The 19,722-nt window shown below is 41.8% G+C and overlaps 2 protein-coding genes across 7 annotated transcripts in view; one reads left to right on the forward strand and one right to left on the reverse strand.

Annotated features, from left to right (window-relative positions):
• Nucleotides 1-3,142, forward strand: part of LOC137195802 (ceramide transfer protein) — a 28,249-nt gene extending 25,107 nt beyond the window's left edge. For 3 of the 4 annotated variants that reach the window (XM_067608431.1, XM_067608450.1, XM_067608458.1), the window contains 3 exons: nt 38-167; nt 1,113-1,250; nt 1,360-3,142. In XM_067608431.1, coding sequence (XP_067464532.1) covers nt 38-167; nt 1,113-1,240 — 258 coding nt within the window. In that variant the 3' untranslated portion in view covers nt 1,241-1,250; nt 1,360-3,142. Of the gene's footprint in view, nt 1-37; nt 168-1,112; nt 1,251-1,340 lie in introns of all 4 variants that reach the window. The other variant, XM_067608440.1, reaches the window with a different exon arrangement.
• Nucleotides 3,143-3,257: 115 nt separating this feature from the next.
• Nucleotides 3,258-19,722, reverse strand: part of pip5k1bb (phosphatidylinositol-4-phosphate 5-kinase, type I, beta b) — a 34,125-nt gene continuing 17,660 nt past the window's right edge. For all 3 annotated transcript variants that reach the window (XM_067608403.1, XM_067608411.1, XM_067608420.1), the window contains 10 exons: nt 17,753-17,905; nt 17,286-17,585; nt 11,151-11,353; nt 10,694-10,777; nt 9,809-9,857; nt 9,597-9,681; nt 8,297-8,458; nt 6,674-6,800; nt 4,778-4,901; nt 3,258-4,608 (listed from right to left, as the gene is read on the reverse strand). In XM_067608403.1, the coding sequence (XP_067464504.1) occupies nt 4,606-4,608; nt 4,778-4,901; nt 6,674-6,800; nt 8,297-8,458; nt 9,597-9,681; nt 9,809-9,857; nt 10,694-10,777; nt 11,151-11,353; nt 17,286-17,585; nt 17,753-17,905 (1,290 nt within the window). In that variant the 3' untranslated portion in view covers nt 3,258-4,605. The remainder of the gene's footprint in view (nt 4,609-4,777; nt 4,902-6,673; nt 6,801-8,296; nt 8,459-9,596; nt 9,682-9,808; nt 9,858-10,693; nt 10,778-11,150; nt 11,354-17,285; nt 17,586-17,752; nt 17,906-19,722) is intronic.

A 19,722-nucleotide genomic window follows, 5' to 3' on the forward strand; every position in this document is an offset into this window, starting at 1 on the left:
AACATTGTTTGCATTTGCACTTTTGATTTATTTCCAGCCCACAAACCGGTGTGTTCGTGCCAAAATCAACGTCGCCATGATCTGCCAGACCCTTGTCAGCCCACCAGAGGGTGACAAAGAGATCAGCAGAGACAACATCCTCTGTAAGATCACCTACGTTGCCAACGGTAAGTGCCTCTTTTAACTTGATAAGAACAAAGCCTTCGCATCCATTTTCAGCTGCCTGTAATCGACCTACAGGGGCCTTTTATATTAATATCCAATCTTCTGTAAATACCAAAAAGAAGTCTCAAACTGAGCCCTAACTCCTTATCAGTCTGGGTCAAACTGTTTTTTATTACAGCCATGGCATACTGGTAGAAGTAAAACCTACTGAATTTTCTGGGGATTGACCACAAAGAGAAATTAATGAGAGATCCATTGATATCATTCAACACTATATGACACAATCTAAATTTAGATATCCAGACGACTACAATGGAAAATTGGTGATATGAAGATATATTGCATGTGTGAATAATATCTAAAGGCAAGCATAAAAGAGAGAGAGTTCAACTGTCACATCAGCCTCAATAAATACAGCTATGGCACATATGAAGTTAGCTAAGTGAATAGTATAAAGTGAATAGAAAAAGCACTGATTGTCTGTCGACTTTAAACTATGTAGTCAGACTAATGGTCACTCAAAAGTTGTTGATATTTTACACCCTGGTTCACATGATTCAGAACAACCGTATGTCAGCCAATGTTAGTACTAATTGATCTTTGTACAGCTGCTGACTAACACAAGAGCCAGACGGTGCTTGTGTCTTTGAAATGTCGGTCCAGACTTGCACAGCTTTTCCCCCCTCCCTTCACTTCCTGTAGACAGGGAGATTGTGACATGAAGCAGTTCTGCAGAAGGAATCCTGAGCCAGTTTATTGTTAGAGGAGTCGGGCAGGTCATGGGAGTTCACTTGGGGGGGAAAAAAAAAAAAAAAAAGCATAATATCTCCGCCTCTCACTAGAGGGCACCCTCTACTGCTGCTGAACATGTACACTGTTTTATGTTGTATAGTTTTATCCTCTGTTGGCATTTAATGGTAATCATTTTCTTTTGTGTGTGGCTGCAGTAAACCCGGGAGGTTGGGCTCCAGCATCGGTCCTCAGAGCCGTGGCCAAGAGAGAGTATCCCAAGTTCCTCAAACGCTTCACCTCCTACGTCCAGGAGAAAACTTCTGGGAAGCCGATCCTCTTCTGAACACACAAAGGTAACCAGGAACCCAAACATTTCCTGTTTTACATCTGAGAAAGCTCTGAGGAATTTATAGTTTCGTTATTTTTTTGATATTGACTTTCAGTATTCCTTTTGGTTTCAAGCTTGCAAAGGATCCCGGTTGCCCGCTGGAGAGACTACATTGTTCAGCGTGAAACAGGCTCTCGATGATTACATGACCCATTCACCTGACAGTTAGAGCGTGTATTCAAACTACTACATGCGAGACACCATATCATCCAGGATGTCCCACAGGACACCTGCTTGTAGAAAAGACTGGTTGTACGGCTTTAATCCATCAGTAGTTGTCATCCCAGCCACATTGTAATGGCTTAACACCATCTGTTGGTCATGGGTACATTTATATGTAAATTCAAGAGTTTCCTAAGTGGTTTTTTGAATGGTTGTTACCGATTATTTGCTTTTTTTTTTTTTTTTTTTTTTTGTAAATTGTTTTGTACATTTCTTATGATTCCATACTTCTTGACTTTATGGGTTTGCTTTCGTCACTAGCATTACAGCTACTTGTTTTGCTGCTGCTAAAGTAACTACCATGAGAGAGGAAAGTAGATATTGACAGGAAAAGCAGTGATGAGGTGTGGTACAGTATCTCCTCTTTCTTGCCTTCTCCTGTCCCTCTAGTGATGACTCTTCTCTGCAGTTTGATGGAGGGTCAGAGCCTAAAAGCTTTGAACATGTTTCTCTTAGAAATCTTTATATTTCTAGATTGTTATAAAGTAACTTTCGGGAAGAGCACCATAGACACAATGTATTGTACAGAGAAAACAGAATAAGTTTTCAGTTAGTTTACCAATGTGAGAAATGTGAATTGACTGTTAAACGCTTGAATCTGATATCTAATGGGCCAAGGACACCTGAAGTGGGAGATAAAGAGCATTTTGCTAAGTCTAAATGACTCATGTTGGACATTATTTTCAACACAGTTAAACTGATATATTTGGATATGTAGTTGACTGTCTATAGATGCTAAATTGCCGTCTATCGCTAGTACCTGTCTTTACCCTCCATCTAACACACGGTGTCTGACAGATATTTGCGATGGACCAGCCATAGTGTCTGATGTAAAGATTCCTCTCTTTAATTGAGAGATGAGTGGATACTTTTTTTTTACGCCCCAGGTTGTTTTTTCACCACAGTCAGCCCCCTGATGAAGCAGTAAAAAATCTGTCTGTCCATTCATGAGTGTTACTATTTCCCTCACAATAGTGTATGTGCAGGGACAAATAAGTCCTGCCGCTGTTGTGCGGGATAAGGTAAAGTTGTAAAATGTTGAGTAGGATATCATCTACACCCTAGACTCTTTAGTCATACTGTAACATTAACATTTCACACACCACACTACAGTGCAGAGGCCTCCTGCCTTTCGACTGATAAACTACCCCCAGAATGCCTTAGACACCAGGATGAGCCCTATAAATCCTGGATATCTCTACTGTACAGCCACCAGATGTGCATTTATCAACGTTGAAATGAAGTTGGGTTGGGGGAGTGGGTCAGCATTTCACATCATTTTACCTCAAGATTAAAATTTACTCTAGATTGTGTTTTATGCCATCATCAAAAATTGAGATTTTTGCAATCAGTAGATCTGCATGTTTGACAATGTCACCATCAGATTCTTGTTTCGAGGGGGTCAGAGGTTAGAAAGGATCTGGATAAATTGTTTTTGCAGATGATTACAAGAGCAAGATCTACGAGCAATGTCAGCTGAAGAATGCATTTAGTGTTTTTAATTTTGATATTTTGTCAGTAATCTACACACTTTGTATATTTCTAAGTTGTACATCAGAAGTGTTATTATTTGCACTAAATGTAATGCAATTTGACAATGTTCTGTAAATTAAAATTGTTACACAACAGAAACAAGTGCAGTGTGATGTTTTAGTGGTAATACTATGAAATAAGGTCTTTTTTTTTTTTTAAAGAGAAAGAGAGGAACGCCTTCAGAGACTTACTGTAAGTAGCAAAGCAAAGGTAGACATTGATTTTTAGCAGTTTATTTATAGGAGTCTCTTCTATATAAATATGCATTGTCGTTACATTCAGCGATTAAAGTATTTTTTTTTCAGCAAATGGTAAAATATTGAGATTTACATAATAAATTATGGTCTCAACTGACGTGTGATCTTTAAGTTCAACATTTATAGTTGGATATATTCTTGATGAAGAGGTATCGGACAGCTTCTAAGTGTAGGATGCATGTCTCATAACTTCTTGAAGAGGACACACTTATTCAGTATCAAAGGATAACCTGAGTAAAAGCATCTTCAGTCATGACGCAAACCTCACAAAACTATTAGCGCCACATCAAAAATGATCTACAATGTTCCTTCATTGTCTCTGTGTACATGTACTATCGATGACTTACAGAGGTGTGCATTTGTAGAGTAAAAAGAGAGGAAAAAAAAAAAAGTGCATCTTCACACATCCAAATCTGTGCTTACTGTATGTCAGGTAGCCCACCCACCTAAGCAATGTCCTCAGAAAAATATTTCTTACAGTAATCATAACCAATGTCAAAAGTGCCTTTTTATCAAGAGCGAGTGTATCGTCCCTCCGCTCTGTGCTTCATCCAAGATCCAGTAACTGTCTTTTCTCACTTTACTTTACAGCAGCCCCTCGCCAGAGCTTCAGGTTCCTGTCTAGGCAGCACAAAGAACAGCCCTGTTAGGATTAGGTGGCCACCTTAACTATGTCACTGTCTGTGTTTGGCCTCAGAATCATCACGTCTGCTCATGTGAGTCTTTCCTTGTCCGTGTTGGCTGCGGCTACAAGCTGGCTTGTGTCCTTTTTTACGCCACACTCTCCCGTCCCACGTCGTCATCATAAAATCACTGTAAACATTTCTCATCTGATCAGCAACTAAAGCAGCTGCAAACTTTTAAATAGTCTTTCTTTCTGGTCAGCTGAAAAAAAATGTTTTTAAGTAATGTATGATGCGTATCTACCCTCTCCTCATATGTATATATAGTAAATGTTTAGATCTTTGTGTAGGCCATGAAAACAGGATACATATATATAAAAAACTTAATGGCACTGCGTTGACGCATGCTCTAAAAAGCGACACTCAGTTCAGCCTGATGTTCATCACATTACATGATGGAATGTCACATGGTTTCTGTAAATGTCCGTTGCTGTGTCTCTGTTGGTGTCTTCTTTTAGTCCATCAACCGTTGGAGAATCTCAGTCTTATTATGTGTTGGCAATACAAGTGGCAACATGGATCTAGCAGCACTGGAGGTGGATTCAGAGGCCGGTTTGGCCTGTCCAATGGAGTGCGGCGATTGTCTGATGATTGGCAGGAGGAACTGAAGGTTGTAAAGCTCTTTTCACTGTAGGATGGTAGAGAGGAAGAAAGAATGATTCTTAACTTTGTGTCAAGTACAGTCATGCATTTCCGAGAATAACACCAATGCAGTACAGTCATGCATTTCCGGGAATAACACCAATGCCAGAGTTACCTGGCATTGGTGTTAGATTACAAATGGAGAAACAACTCACCAAGTAGACATCAAGAACGGATCCGTCATCACGGTCTATGTCCACATCCATGGTGCTTTGCTCGGAAGTGAGGCAGATAGCGCTGTCCTCCAGGGTAAACGTAGAACTGGATGCAACGTCATCTCTAACACAGAAAAAGATGTTCTCATATTAAGTCGTGGAAAGCCCTGAGAGTTTACAGTATGGGTCAAAAGCAGCTGTATAAACAGTGCTTGAAAACTGATGAAAGATATTCTGTCCAGATGCAGATTGTACACTGTTATGTCTGACGTCAAATGGACAAACAGATGAAGAGGAAAACCTGTTGCTATCAGGCCAGTGGAGGCCTCAACTGAGAGGATCATAGTCTCTGAAATGTATCACAGGAAATGAACGAAATCTCCTCAAGATTTGACGGATTCGACCACAGTTTCATGAAGACCAGAGTCTTGAAACATGGAAGATACATTATACTGATATGTTCTAAATGATGACCTGGGAGTGTCATATACACATTGAAATATTTCACATATATATGAGAGAGTGAAGTCTCTCTAAACAGAAAGAAAATGCATGTTATATTCTGTCTTAAATTCCTAGAAATAATCTGAGTTAGGAGGGGAGTGAGAAAGGAAAGACCTTAAATAGAGTAGATAAAAAAAGGGTAATATATTTACTATATGTACAAACTTCACAATGTATAAATTTACTTTCCTACAATAAAATTCAACCACCAGAGGGCAACATGAGAGCTGTTTTCCTTATATATATATATATCATGTGACACCCTGATCAATTCGGGAATGTGTTTTTACCTTTTTATGACATGTGATTGACTACTTTTTGTTTTCAAAATGGTAACAGCAGAATAGTACAACTGTAAATAGATTGACGAATAAAGAGAGATTTGAATATAATTGACAGCTTTGTTTTTGAACGATCCTTCCCATCGCAACACAAGGTGTTACTACTGTAACAGGCAGACAAGCTGTCAGACAGGGATTATTGTTGATGGATATACAGTCGCCACTTCACCGCTTGTCCTCTTTTGTCACAGTCTTTCTGCAGCATAATGGCACTAAGTAAGGCCGTGTCAAAGCCTATGTTTAAATATTTATGAAAAGAGTTGACAGAACAATGTCAGGGCAGCGGCAGGTGACTGATGAGGGGGACAAGAGCAGGCAAGCAACACAATGGAGCCTCAGAAAGCAAACTGAACCCGACACCACCGGACAGACGGACAGGTGAAAGATGGAAAATACAGACACAGCAGAGGACAAGGTGTTCAGAAGCTTCTATCAAGAGGGCAAAAAAAAAAAACCGTGATATATTAACTGCAGTGGGAAAAAGAAGGTTAAAGGCGTAATAAAACCTGTTAATGTAAAACTTTGTTCATTATCTAATAATGTACGGAAACATTTTATCAGGTTTTGCAATATAATATGAGGTAATAAACACCTTCTTCTACTTAAACTATGAATGAAATAAAACCATGTTTTCACTGTTGCTGTTTACTTGTATTATTGTCCAGTTTAATGTAGTTCTTCCTTCCTGCCTTAGAAATTAATAAGATAGTCGTCGCCATCACACCACTCATGCTTTGACAGCGCTGTATGTATGTTGTGTAGGAAGTGTGTTCGTTATGTGTGTGTTGGATGCATGTTGCCAAGTCAGCTGAGTCACCTGCTCCATGACGCAAGTCATCAATAAGACCATATGACGTAAGCACACAGGTGACAATAGCGTGGGAGTGTGTGTGTGTGCGTTGGGTGTGGTCAATTTGCATGCCTTCCTTTTGGCTCTCAAGTCCAGATTGAGTACACTAACCTTTAGGATGAGAAACTACAGGTTCAGAGACACATAATAAAAGCAACCAGAAAGAGTAAAAAAAACAAGGTAAACAAGCAGACACCGTACCTCTCGTCTGTTTGGTTGTCCACGTTGACAAAGATGGAGGAGGTGGAGATGGTTCCCATGGAGGAGCCCTCGTAGAAGGACGGGTTGGCAGGGACCAGATCGGGACGCAGGTAGGAACCGAACACAGCTGAAGAGAAAACAGGCACATGTGTGTTATATGAGTGAGTGAAAACAAGCCCACACTGACATATACGCTCATTACTTAAAGGGGTATTTCAAAAAGACAGTGCCAGAGGCTGGGATATCATAAGTTTCAGCCTCTTGTATGGGTCAAGCTCCAAAAAAATGCTGTATCTTGCATTTTCCATTTCCTATGTTTTTGTTCATTTGTAACACAGGTTGTTTTTTTTAATTTTAGTCTCCAAGGCCACAACAATCCACATAAGTCATCATACAACTATTCTCACAGGCTGAGTAGTAGCGTACTATCCATGACGAGTAAACTGAACTTTATCTGTGAAATCAGTCAAGTTCCCCTTTAACTGAAAAAAACACATATCAACCAACACTGACACTCTCAGCCATGATTCTCGGAAGACCAAAAATGCTCCATTATTGAATCAATATGATCCATACGGCTCAAAAATCATTCTTGCTCTTTCACTTGTGGACTTCAAAGTCAAACAGGCCTAATGGCCGAGACAAGGCCGGGCATGGGGATTTGACTTAAATTAATTGATTAAATGCTTCCAATAAAACATTCCATATACAGAATTTCTCTGTATCACTCCCACACTTCAGAGAAAAACACATTTTCCCTGTCATCTTTGATTCTGATTTAGTAACCATAAAGTGTAAACTATCAGGGAGTGTAACAATCCTAATTGATTTACAGTATGTTGGTGTCACCATGGGATTTTCTGGTCGTCAAGAGAAAGAGGACACATGACGCCATGACTTCTGTTTCCGCTTCACAGGCCCACACCCTTGTTTCTTCCGTTGTGGCAACACACACACACACGCTCCTCCATCATATCAAACACAAAGGTCAGACGTTGCTGCTGAAGTTGTGTGTCATTACCAACACTTTCTCACAGGCCTGATTCATCCGCCTTCTTGTACTAGGGTCAGATTATGATTATGAGAGAGAGTGAAAGGGGAGGTGAGAATGACACAGTTAAAACTACAAATCTCTTTTCTTTTTTTTTTTTTACACATGCCCTTTGGACACACACACATGTTAATAATGTATTAGCTAATAACAAGTGTGCCTCTGTTTTCTTTCATCAGAGCCGCACACTTTATCAGCCGGTGACAGCTTCTCCCCGGTTGGAAGTGCTGAGAGGACAACATTTTTACAGCCCGATGCCAGTGGGTGTTCATGGGCCTCGAGTGTTGCTAAAAAGCCCTAATAAGCCACAAAAACTAGAAACTGACTGAGGTTGATTTGGCAAACTAAGAGGCAGTTGAGAGAGAGAGAGAGAGAGAGAGAGGCTGAGGTGAATGGTAAAAAGCCGAATGCATTTATGATAAAATCATTACGGTTTTCTGTTTCAAACAGTCTCATAAATAATTCAGGCACTTCTGTGAACAACCCCCGAATGTTGTCAAACATCCAAGATACACTGACTTACAAACTATGCAGAAAATTGCTTCCCAGTGAACACTTGAGGCTTTGTGTACCTTGTCCGTCCAGACTGGCCAGACTGCGAGCTCCTCCCAGCCTGTCCCTCCTGCCCTTCTCCTCATTCCTCTCATCTGCCTGCGATGAAAGGATCTCCTGAGAGGACGACTTCAGAGCTGGAATGGAAGTGCGAGTCCTCTTTGAAGGGGAGAATCGAATTGCTGCAGAGCAAACAGGAACATACAAGTCAGTGGGAAGAAAAGAAAGAAAGAGAGAGATTCAGGGAAGCAGAGGCAGACACAGTAAGAGGAGAAGATAATTGGTGGTGATAGTGGAAAGAGACTACTATTCTGATTGAACTAATGCTCACGCACGATGAAACTCCAACACTGTGCTGCCAAAATTAGCACTAAAGTTAAGCTATTAAACTGTTAAAATGCATAATGACAATTACACAAGTGTCTCCAAAGCCATTCTTACTCTGCCTCCCAAGCAGGGCATGAAATGAAATCCCTTCCTGTCATCTCCCTCTGATGGGACTTGGCATTAGTTAATAGCGTGGCTAAATCCTCAAATCATTGCCTCTGCCATGTTAATTTCCACAAGGGAGGGTCCCACATGGTTGCATGACATTGTTACTATATTTAATGTTGATGTGAGGCTCCAAAAGAGCAGGGCAAAGGGCCAACTGTTTATCACTCGCGTGATCTCCGCATGCCTGCTTCCTGGCTTCACCTGCAGCCATGCCCACGACACTAAGAATAGATTCTGAGGATAAAACGCTTTAAAAGGTTTTGTGGTAAAGATGACAGAGGATCAATCAATCTGACATACACCGATGAGCTCAGCACACGTGAGTTCTGCCGAAGTCATCATTACTTCCTTGACTAAAGAAGTTTATTGACCTTTTATTGTCTTTTATTCTCCTATGGGGTGTGTAGCTTTTATATGCCTATGCACATTTCTGGCTCACCAGACAACAAACAATCTGTGTTCAATGACTTAGCCATATAATTGTTTGTGTTTACATCCTTAATTTTGCAGAACAAAAGTTTGTTAGTTAATCCTAAAATTCAATCAAAGCTCTCAGAGGATGTACAATCTATCATGCGACTCTTATAAAACAGCTAGCTGAAGACAAAAACAGGAAAAGGAAATAAAATGCTCTGGCTGATCAGAAGGAAACAATACTCTAGTTGATGTAACAAGTGAATTATTTCTAACTTTATTACGGAACAGTGACACACAAATAAGGCAGCAATAGACAATAAAAACTACATACAGACTTCTCATCAGGCCAGGATTTGCCACTGTTGCCCTTTGCCTTTGTTTTTTGCAAACTTGACGATGCAAACTTACGCTGTGTCTTCCTGAAGACCCGTGTGCTCATGAACTTGAGGAAGCGGCTGGCATAAAACCCGGGCCGGTGCACCGAGACGGAGTCCTGAAGACAGGCGGAGAAAATGCCAAGCTTTAATCAGGAAGCAGCAGCAGACTAAAGAGTATGTGACCAAATAAAAGGCCCATTCATAAAAGCGGCAGTGTCCGATTTTAGCAGGGTATCAACTTACCCCATCGTACACCAAGGCTTTCCAAGAGTGTTCCAACTTTTTAATGAACCTGGGGAGAAACAAAAAGAAGAAGCTTTGTCACAAATGTATCCACTTGCGCAACAACTTCCTCGTAATGCTTGATTGAACCTTTGCTTCCCCCTTTCCCCTTAGTGCAACACAAGCTAAGGTTATTGCTCAGCATTTTAGTAGAAAATACGTCAAAGTTTTAATTTATGTATGGTTTAGTCTTTAAGGTTTGTCTTTGAGGAGGGCAAGCTACCAGAAATAAGGTAGGATAGGTAGAGACAAACTGGGTCTTGGCGCGTCCACCAACCAGGCTGACAAAGATTTATGTGATGCTTTTTCATTTCCAGAAGTCTGAAAAGCCCATGAGCCAAATGCTTCTCCCTCTGTTACCCGACTGTCTTGCTCTCAAAAAATCAATGTGTAAATAAAGAAGACTGATAGACCACTGTGTCCATTTAAATCACGTTGGATAGAGAAAAAGTCCCGAGGCCTTTTATGAGTGTGGTTTAGTGGCTTGTAGCTCTTTCTGTCGATTTAGCGTGATAATTCAACATAAGAGGTCTTGTCGTAGGACAAGCATCAATCGAAGCAGTTACTCTAAGAAAATCATGCCATGCTGTCCTGTTGACTCCTGAATTCTTCCTGCACACTCCCTCTTAATTGTTACATGTGTATTGGTTATTGATGAGACATTTTACTCTTCAGAAATTGAGAGAAAAATCTCCACTCTGACAGTCATTTCTGCAGAACATCCAGTCAGATCCCAAAGGATTTCACGGCCCCAAAAAGTCAACAAAGAAATGAATTTTCCGATCAGTAATAATAAGAAAGCATACCAGTATTTGTGGGCTTATATAATCTCATAAAGATGAATACCTGTATGACTGTAGAATATCTATGATACCCAGGAAGATGAGCAGCTTCTCTTCTTTGTGTGTTTTGGCAGGGATACCACCCATCCTGAAACAGTAAAAACACACCAGCAGTCAGAGGACAGCTACTGTTCTTCTTCTGCAATGTTGAAACACTGTTCAAATAAAGGCAATGTGCCTCCGGACTTTTACAAGTGTTTGTAAAAGGCGCACTTACGGTATTTACATTCACGTGTATTGCTGTAAATACACAGAATGGTGGCTGTGTTTGTATTGTGTAGCTATGGTTATATGAGAGCCTGACTGTGTGTTCACTGTTTGAATGTCCTGTGCGAGGTATGAGCACAGTTGTATAACTGTGAGAGAAAAAGTGGAGATTATGAGACGGACAGAGGCAGAAGTGTGTATGCCCAAATATGTGTGCATAATATGTGTGTTTTCCCCCGGCTGAGCTGACTCACGTGTCATCTGTGGCGAGGGCTTCGGCAGCCTTGCCGTCTCCCTGGATGGACTCCATGGCGGTGGAGTAGAGGACCCTCTGACCCACAGGTCTCCTGCCGTCCCCCCCTGCCTGGCCCTGCTCGAGCCCTTCTCTCTGGCTCTGGTCCAGGACGTGGACCCCCAGCAGCAGGCTGTAGTCCATGATCTTAAAACTCTCCAACACCTACAGGGAGTCAAATATGTTTTAGGTTTTGGATGAAAGATTGTTTTCTGCAAAGAACGCCATCATGAAATTCACTATTTTACAAGAAACTCATGAATTGATATTTAATGGCACAAGCTGAAAACCTCTTGAGTGTAATAACAGGAAACGTCACATTTTCTATGACCTGTTTGAACACTGAAGAGATTGTGCTCCTGGGCTTGATGCTTCACCTTCAGTTCCTGACGGTAAACACAGCAGCATTATGAAAAACACTTTTTTTTGGCTCCCATAACACTTTCATCACACGGCACGCTTCAGCGCCTCAAAGACCAGAGAGTTAGCAAAAGGAAATCTCTGTTTAAACCAGTTTTGAGCTAAATAAACAAGGTGTTTCTCCACAGTGAGCCAAGTGTTACACACATTGACCTGTCTGGAGAGCCTTTCGTCCAGTTTCCCAGAGTCTTTGCGACTTCATGTCTCCTCCGTGCTTGTAGTGCTCGAATGGAGCGGTCAAAGGTAAACAGACAGAGACGGGAGCTTGATCTGGGAATGGGATCAGGGTGGCTAACAGGTAATCGGTCAGGCTGGTGCTTATCTTATGACCTAGACTGTGCTGGTGTATAATTCTTTATTTGAATAGTAACATGTTTACACTCCTGTGGCAGAGGAGGAGACAAAGCAAGAGTTATCAGAAACTGAAAGGTGAAAGATTTTCATTTCCGTGTATATAACTTCCTTTCAATCCATTCAGAGTCAGAGAACAGGAAACAAAAACTATCTCGTGAAATCCTCTGTCAAAAACCTCCCCCTGTCAGGCTGTCTGTCACCACAACTGTAATGTGTGTATCTCTGTAGTCCCACAAAGCCACAAAGAGGAAGTAAAGAGGTCAGGAGGTTAGAGAGAGTTTGTGATTGGGAGAAATTACTCAATACATGGTGACCTAGCCTGCTGAAAAGTTTATCATTGTCTCGGGTATTCTCACTTATACTCCTTAAATAACACATTCCTGTGACTCATTGGATTAAAAGCAATACAAAAAAAACTTTTGATATAATCAAAGAGATTCGTGACCCAGAATCCAGAGAGAACTGTCCCGTTTTTGTGAAGAATGTGAAACCAATAACGTTTTGAAGGTTGACCCACAACCATACATCTTATCTTCCTCTAGATAACTCATTTTCAACACATAGTCAGAGAAGACATTATGTGTTAGTTGTAAATCTAGTTTGCATCAGTAAAAGAAGGCTGTTGATATATAACGCCATGGTGACACACATTTGTAGTCACGCATGCAAACCCACGAACACAAAATGGACTTAATGGACGACTCAAACAAACACTGGGGCTTTTGTTTGAGCTTTGCCTTTTCCATACCAACGATTTGCATCCCTTCACTCGAACTCCCCCAGCCTATTCAAACAGCAGCCATTTTGAGTAGAGCCACGCACACCAGGCTGCCTACAGAAGGCCATTACTGTGTGTCCTGGCCCCGGCTTTCCCAGGCCAAACAATCAAACCGTCACAGCAGAAAGAAAACAGCTGCATTTGTCTGGTTGTTTGTGCAAAAGGTTTCCTATGTATATGTGCAGAAAAATATCAGAATAAAATATATAACTTTATAGTCGAGAGTGGAATAATAGTGAGTGTTTGGGTCCCTCCTCTAACCAACCTGCGCTCTCATTTCCAGCACAGCTCAGTTTTCTCACAGTGAATGTGGGAAAAGGCTAATCCTAACAATCCCGTAGGAAGTGAAGTTTTGTCACAGCGTCCCCTGATCTTCAACAAATCTCTGATGTTTCTCAGTACAACATATTCCACCCTGACACACTCCTCCACCCACCTATCTCTGTGCCAGTAGGGCTGTAGAGCTCCCCATAGCGCCGGCTGGCATGCCCCACTTTGCTGTGACACTAATACACCGCAAGCTTTCTTACATCTGTCTGCTGAAAAGACAGAACACAGAGCCTCTTTTGCGCTCCTTTTTGGCCCCCAGCTGAAGCACTGATCCTAAGTATATGTCGAGTCTGTGTCCGGTTACAATCACAGGAACATGTCTGCAGAAGCACGCGTTCATTATTCATGAGAACAACCTGCTACCCGAGACACAACATATTAGATTTGGGACGTGTGGCTTTGAATTTACTCACTTGTTCAGACACGTGGAAGCACTTTAATATCTTGAATTGAGGAGAACACTTACTAGAAGTCTTCATTGTCTTCTTCTATTTCTTCATATTCTTCCTTTCTATAGAACTTGCTAACATCTTAAAATAAAACTTATTTCATTGTGTGTGTATAAAATGTGCAAATACATGAATCAGTGTTCAGGAAAATCACTTATTTCTCTCTCTGTTCTTTCTCTCTGACAGTGCCGACAAACACTGAAAATTTTAAGATACACAAACGTGTATTGGTAACACCTCAACAATGTGTGAATGTTTATCATTTTTCCAAAGTTCCACACAAACTTGTTCAAGAAAGACAATCAGGTGTCTTGCAGTAAAACAGAGAGAAGTGAATGTGGTTACATTGGTCAGAGCCTTGGTTTTCCACAGCTGGGAGAGAGAGACGCTATTGTTGTCACAGGATCGCATGGCTGAGGAGAGGAGGGAACCCTACAGTAAATGGTTGTTTATGCCGGTCACAAAACCCATTATTGTCCACCTACCAAACGTGCATGCACTTTATGTAAGTGAAAGTGCTCCTATTTCACAAGTGACAAAAGCATCTTGATGGAATTCAGTCTGGGTTGTCCCCAAGATGACGCGGCCTCCGCTGTCAAACCCGTGCTGTGAACAGAACTGTCTTAACAGCTTGGCATCATCAGCGGCATCTGCATCACTATCATCATTGTGTCTGTCTCACAAACAGCTGCTGCACACTAACTATAATGCAACAGGGACATGATGCTCTCCTCGGTTACAAACACACACACACACACACAGCCAGCGTCAGAACAGTTCAAACACACACACTCTCTACAATAAACCCTCTCCGGCTAACTCTCTCTGTACACTGGAGTTGAATTATTGATGCTTTGTGTTGTTTTGGCATTTGGGGAGTATCAGGGGAGCTTCAGAGTAATGGAGAGAGGAGACTTTAAAAGGAAAAGTGCGTACCCTGTGTTTCCCTAGAGGTGTCCCACATAGCAGAAATATTTTATTCTCTCATTGCTCATCCTCCTCTTCATCTCATCCCTCTGCTTTCTGTTTTTTACCTCATCCTTGACCTCCCACATTCCTATGAAACAGAAATCATAGCGCTCCAAGGTCTGGAACAAGAGCTAACATTTATTTTTCAGGGCCCCCACCACTCCATCACATGCACTTTACTGTAGAAAAAAAACTCCTTCCTGATTCCCTTCACACCCCGCACCCCCTGCTGCTTGGCTTCTGCCGACCCCTCCTCTGTGTTTTGGTCCGCAGCCTCTCCTGGGGTGACGGGGTTAGCTGCTTACTCATGGAAATGGACAGAGATTCTGCTTAGAGGGCACTTTGCTTCCCGCTCAGGAGGTGAGTGCAGGAAGCCATGACAATAACAAACTGAACAGAGTCTCCGATAGCTGCTTCTCAACAGTCTCACTTAGACGCAGTATATACGCACACACACACACACACACACACACACACACACCACATCTATATATATGTGACACACAGGCACCAGGTAGACAGACCTGCATGTATGGGGTACGTTTGGTCAAAGGTGTAAATGTGTGTGTGTGTGTGTGTGTGGCCTGGTTAAACATTAAGGAAGCACTGACTTAGCAAGAGAGGAGGATGTCATTCTGGCTGCAATCTGCTTAACAAAACATTACAAAGAAACATCGGCAAAGTCAGCATAATGGTTAATGATAATGGAAGGGCCATAACCTGAGGAGATCACTTCAAGTTTTTCTGAATTTCTGAGGGCAATCCTACAGTAACCCAACATCACACATGAACCTGATGTACTCAAAAGCCTATCACTGAGATATTGTCTGACTTACAAGGGAAAGCAACAGTTGTTCACACATGTTTACACACGTTTCCTGGAAAGATTCTCCACTTTCCCACAAAAAGCCACCAAACCACAAACTAATCTGGCAGAACCAGAAAATTTACTCTAACGCGAGTAGCTTATAATTAGCTTTGCAATGACAAGCAGAGAAGAGAGGAGAGGGGAGGAGAGGAGAGGTCTGTTACCTAACAGGCTAAACTAAATATACTCACAGCATCACACTGTTCATTACCGCTAACTCTGCCCCACATGCCATCAATCACAGTTCGACGATAAAAACTTCAAGGTCCTTCTATTCCCACATGTTCAAAATTAAAACATTTCAGCTGAGGCTGGTGTAATGGAAGTCATTAAGCTGTTAACTAAATGGTGCCATGCAGGGTTGCCAGGTCTGGCAGGAAGTCTTTCTTCCTGGTTTCTGGGCCTTTTCTGATACACTGATCTACATTTGCAGTAACATCCTGGTCAGATTCCAGGTTTAATATCAGAGTGTGTGTGTGTGTGTGTGCGTGTGTGTGTGTGCGTGTGTGTGTGTGCATGCAAGGTCTGTGCTGTTACCGTTTGTCAAGCAGAACAAATGGGATTACAACACAGCAGGATTTGGGCTCTAAACTTCATTATTAACCATCCGTGAGGAGAAAATACATTAAATCAGTGTCTGCAAGTCACATTTTCATCACCCATAAAGCTTCCCTAAGACGCCATTCCCCTTGTCTCCATAAAGAAAAAGGGTAGGAATGTCACTGCGCATTATATATCTTGTCTGCTGTGGATCCAACCTAAAATAATTAAACCCAATGTTTTACTGTTAATCAATCCATCTGTGGGTTTTTTTTTTTTACATTTCTAGCACATAACTCTGGTCTAGGAGCCACAGTATCTCAATTGTTATTTTAGAGGCAAGAAAATCAGCAATTCAGCTCTTCTGTTCTGGTTCTTTTGCATTTTACAGCCTGGAGGCTTGTTCCTTGCCAACGATTGTGGTCTGAAAACACGTCAGCAAAATTATTCAACATGGTCCTATAGTCACCACTACCAGGCAGCTTTAATAAATAAAGACACCAATAGACAAAAGGATATGAAATGCTTAAGTCTCTGAGCTATTTCAGATAACTAATTTTGTATACTGTTGTCTGTTTTTATGCCTCGAAAAGCAGTGGTGGATCACCGGTGCACAGATCATGTGTCCTATTAAATTATCCTCCACCAGCAGACAGTCCCCTGGCCTCTGCACTGAAATAGAGAGGAATGTGAGCCTTTAGATTGGAGGCCTATCTTTGTATCGAGCTCCGAGTCTCTCACGCTACCAGGATCATGTCTTAATCACGTTCAGTGTTTGGAGAGCTGTCATGTACTGAAACATAGCAGTGCAGAGACAGGAGAACAGAGCCCGGGGCAAACTGAGAGCTTAGACTGAAAACACAGTGGAAACACAGCGAGGTCCCACTGGCAAACACATGGAAAGTTCTCTTTTCAAAACATTTTGTCCAATCTAAGATGCACGCACACTGTCCTGAACTAGTACACGATGTGGTTAATCTACAGCGTGGCATGTGCTTTAATCTTCTATAATTGGTCACAAGAATGAGAGGTTGCTGACTTCCTTTCAACAGCTATCTTCCTACACTTGAGTGAATTCCCAGGTCAAAAGCAAACAAGCTGTAAGCACTGATATGACACATGACATAATGCCCATGTGGTCAAATGTTTTTGTGTTGGAGTGAAGGCGTGAGAATTGACTGGAAATGGCTGGTCAAAGAAAAGAAGTCTGATAACGATGATATTTTATCCTCATACCTGAACCTTGATTTCCTTGTTTGCTGCACAAGTTCCTTTTATGAATTGATGGTGACCTTCCTGTTGAGGCATGACTTTGCCATTTTCAAAGGCAGTCCAACTAACAGACAGACAGCAACATGAGCCCACATACAGGAAATACCATCCACCTACCCGACAGTCTCTCTGCAGGGTCTTCATCAGGTTGTTGTACGTCTCTGCGTCAAAGTAAAGCCCTTCTTCGTGCATGTCCTGGAAGTCCAGATCTTTGTAGGTCGGACACGCCTTCTCCCTCTCTTTCCTGGACGCTCGTCTCTTGTAGGTGGATCCCTTCAGGTCGTATTTATAATGCATTTTGACGGAGCGAGGCAGCACGTTGTTCATCACCACCAGTCGGATGTTGATGCCTCCTGACTGGATACAGTACAGTCCGTAAAATTTGGGCAGCAGCGTGCGTGGATTCTGATTCAGGTTCTGTGAAGTCAAAGACAGTCATTCGTTTAGATTAGATTCAACTTTATCATCACTGTACACAGTAAGTGCCAGTGCAGTGAAATACAGTTAAGCATCAAACATTTTTTTTAGGTTTTGCCACCTCTCCGGGTGCTAGAGATCACATGAAGTGACTTTAAGTGTCTCACCATATAGTATCCAGGTAGTAATCGCTGTAGAAACTTGGCCTCTTTGTGCTGGACGGTTTTAATGATAAACTCGTCATCACTGGTTAGGTAGAAGAGAGACCCGCTGGCCCCGGGGTTGGCCAGCTCGATCAGAGGCTCATTTACCAGGGAGTACTGAGGGAGGAAAAACAAACAAACAGAAAGCATTTGACATGAAGCAGAGGTCAAACTTATAGGAAACAGCCACACTTCGAACATTTCCGAACATAAACAGCTCTGAACACACAAATTACTCAGAAAAAAGAAACTGGAAGAACTATTTAAAGTTTATATGGAAAACATGATGAAACAAAGATACCGTACAACACCACAGTTGTTGAACTTCATTGAAATCTGCACACATTTCATCTTTGCTGCCAACAAACAGCCAAACAAGCCAACTAACATGGGCAGAAACACACTGTATAAGCTCCTTGGCTGAGGGTCACAGGAGCAATTACTGCTTTGTGCTGCATCTCAAAAAAAACAAATCTCGAGCCTTCATCCACAGCCTGGCAATCGACATGTGTGAGAGCGGCAGACTGAAGAGCAGCGTTGGACGTTAATCAGTGCGTTATGAGAGCAACATGTTCAGAGGAGAGGAGAAACACTGGAGGCATCCGCTCCCCCTCTCCAGAGACTCTTTTCACTGATGACCGTCTGCAGTCACACTGATTTGCCAGCACAAACACATCAGCAGTTTACTGCATTTGCATTCACGATACTGTGTGTGTGTCTGTGTGTGTTTTCTCTCTTTTAATTGAGCTCTGCTGTGCGGCCTTTGTATGGATGAATTCACCATCACCTCAAGGACAATCATGAGTACATCCTCTAAGCTGTTGTGTCTTATGCCATCCTCCTTCTACTGCCTTGGAGTTACATTTCGTCTCTCTTCTGCAGCCTTTTGTCTTTCGCTTATGCAGAAACAAATTTTGGCATTCAAAAACAAGAATGCAGCGGGTGAGGTTTTGAAAGGCTGGGAGGCAGACGAAAAATAGAAAAAAACTGCGTCATAACACGATGATGCCCAAACAAGATTACACAAAATCTAATTGTTGTTCCAAGCAAGAAGAAGCGTACGTGTAGGATAGGGACGAATATGGCAACAAGGTATAGTCTGGTGAGCAGCAAATTAAATTAATTACACAGGATGGCATGTAGAGCACATAAATAAAAGCAGCCTGCTGTGACAGGAGTGTTTGAAGTAGCACTAGAAGTAGTACTAGTGAGCGGTATTAGACACACTTGCAAATAGGCAAACAAGCAGAATCCCCATGAAAAATATGAATCCCCAAAAAGGCTTTCTAGAAGAAGTCTCACACAGCAGCTGCCAGAATCTGTTCATGTTATTCCCTCTCTCTCTCTCTCTTTCTCTGTGTGTGTTTTTGTGTCTTTCATTCTGCTGGGAAATCACAGAATCATCTGTTGATTTCATTCAGCGCCTTGAGCTGGTTAAAGCCGTCTTAATCAGGGCACGCTCTGTTAGCTCAGTCATTACCTCCAACATCTTCACCGCCCCAATGTTTTCTGTCGACTTTATCCCCCCCATTCCCTCTTTCCTCTGTACAAATGGTGTGTGGCATTACTCGTCTCCCCTATTCAATAAAAAACACGTTGGAAATAAGGTGGAAGACTATAGTGTTGAGTCAATGGGAAGTAATTCAGGAGAAAGACAACCAGCAGATCATTTCCTCCTCTTTATGAGAGCAACAATTGTTTTTAGATTTCCGTCGTATTTACATAAAACTCTGCTCTGAAATGTTTTTTTAACATAGGGACATAAAAATGGATTGAAATCAGTCTGTGGAGTTTATGAGGACAAAACTCAGTGTGTTGTATCAGTATGTTCACACATTTTAACTGACAATTCTCTTTTTTTCTGGTTTTCTGGTTAGCTGACATTTAGTGCCCTACTTTACACTTCCTCCTTACAGCCACGTGACTCTTTGCAA

The sequence above is a fragment of the Thunnus thynnus genome, chromosome 2 (genome assembly GCF_963924715.1).
Source record: "Thunnus thynnus chromosome 2, fThuThy2.1, whole genome shotgun sequence".
Classification (NCBI taxonomy): domain Eukaryota; kingdom Metazoa; phylum Chordata; class Actinopteri; order Scombriformes; family Scombridae; genus Thunnus; species Thunnus thynnus.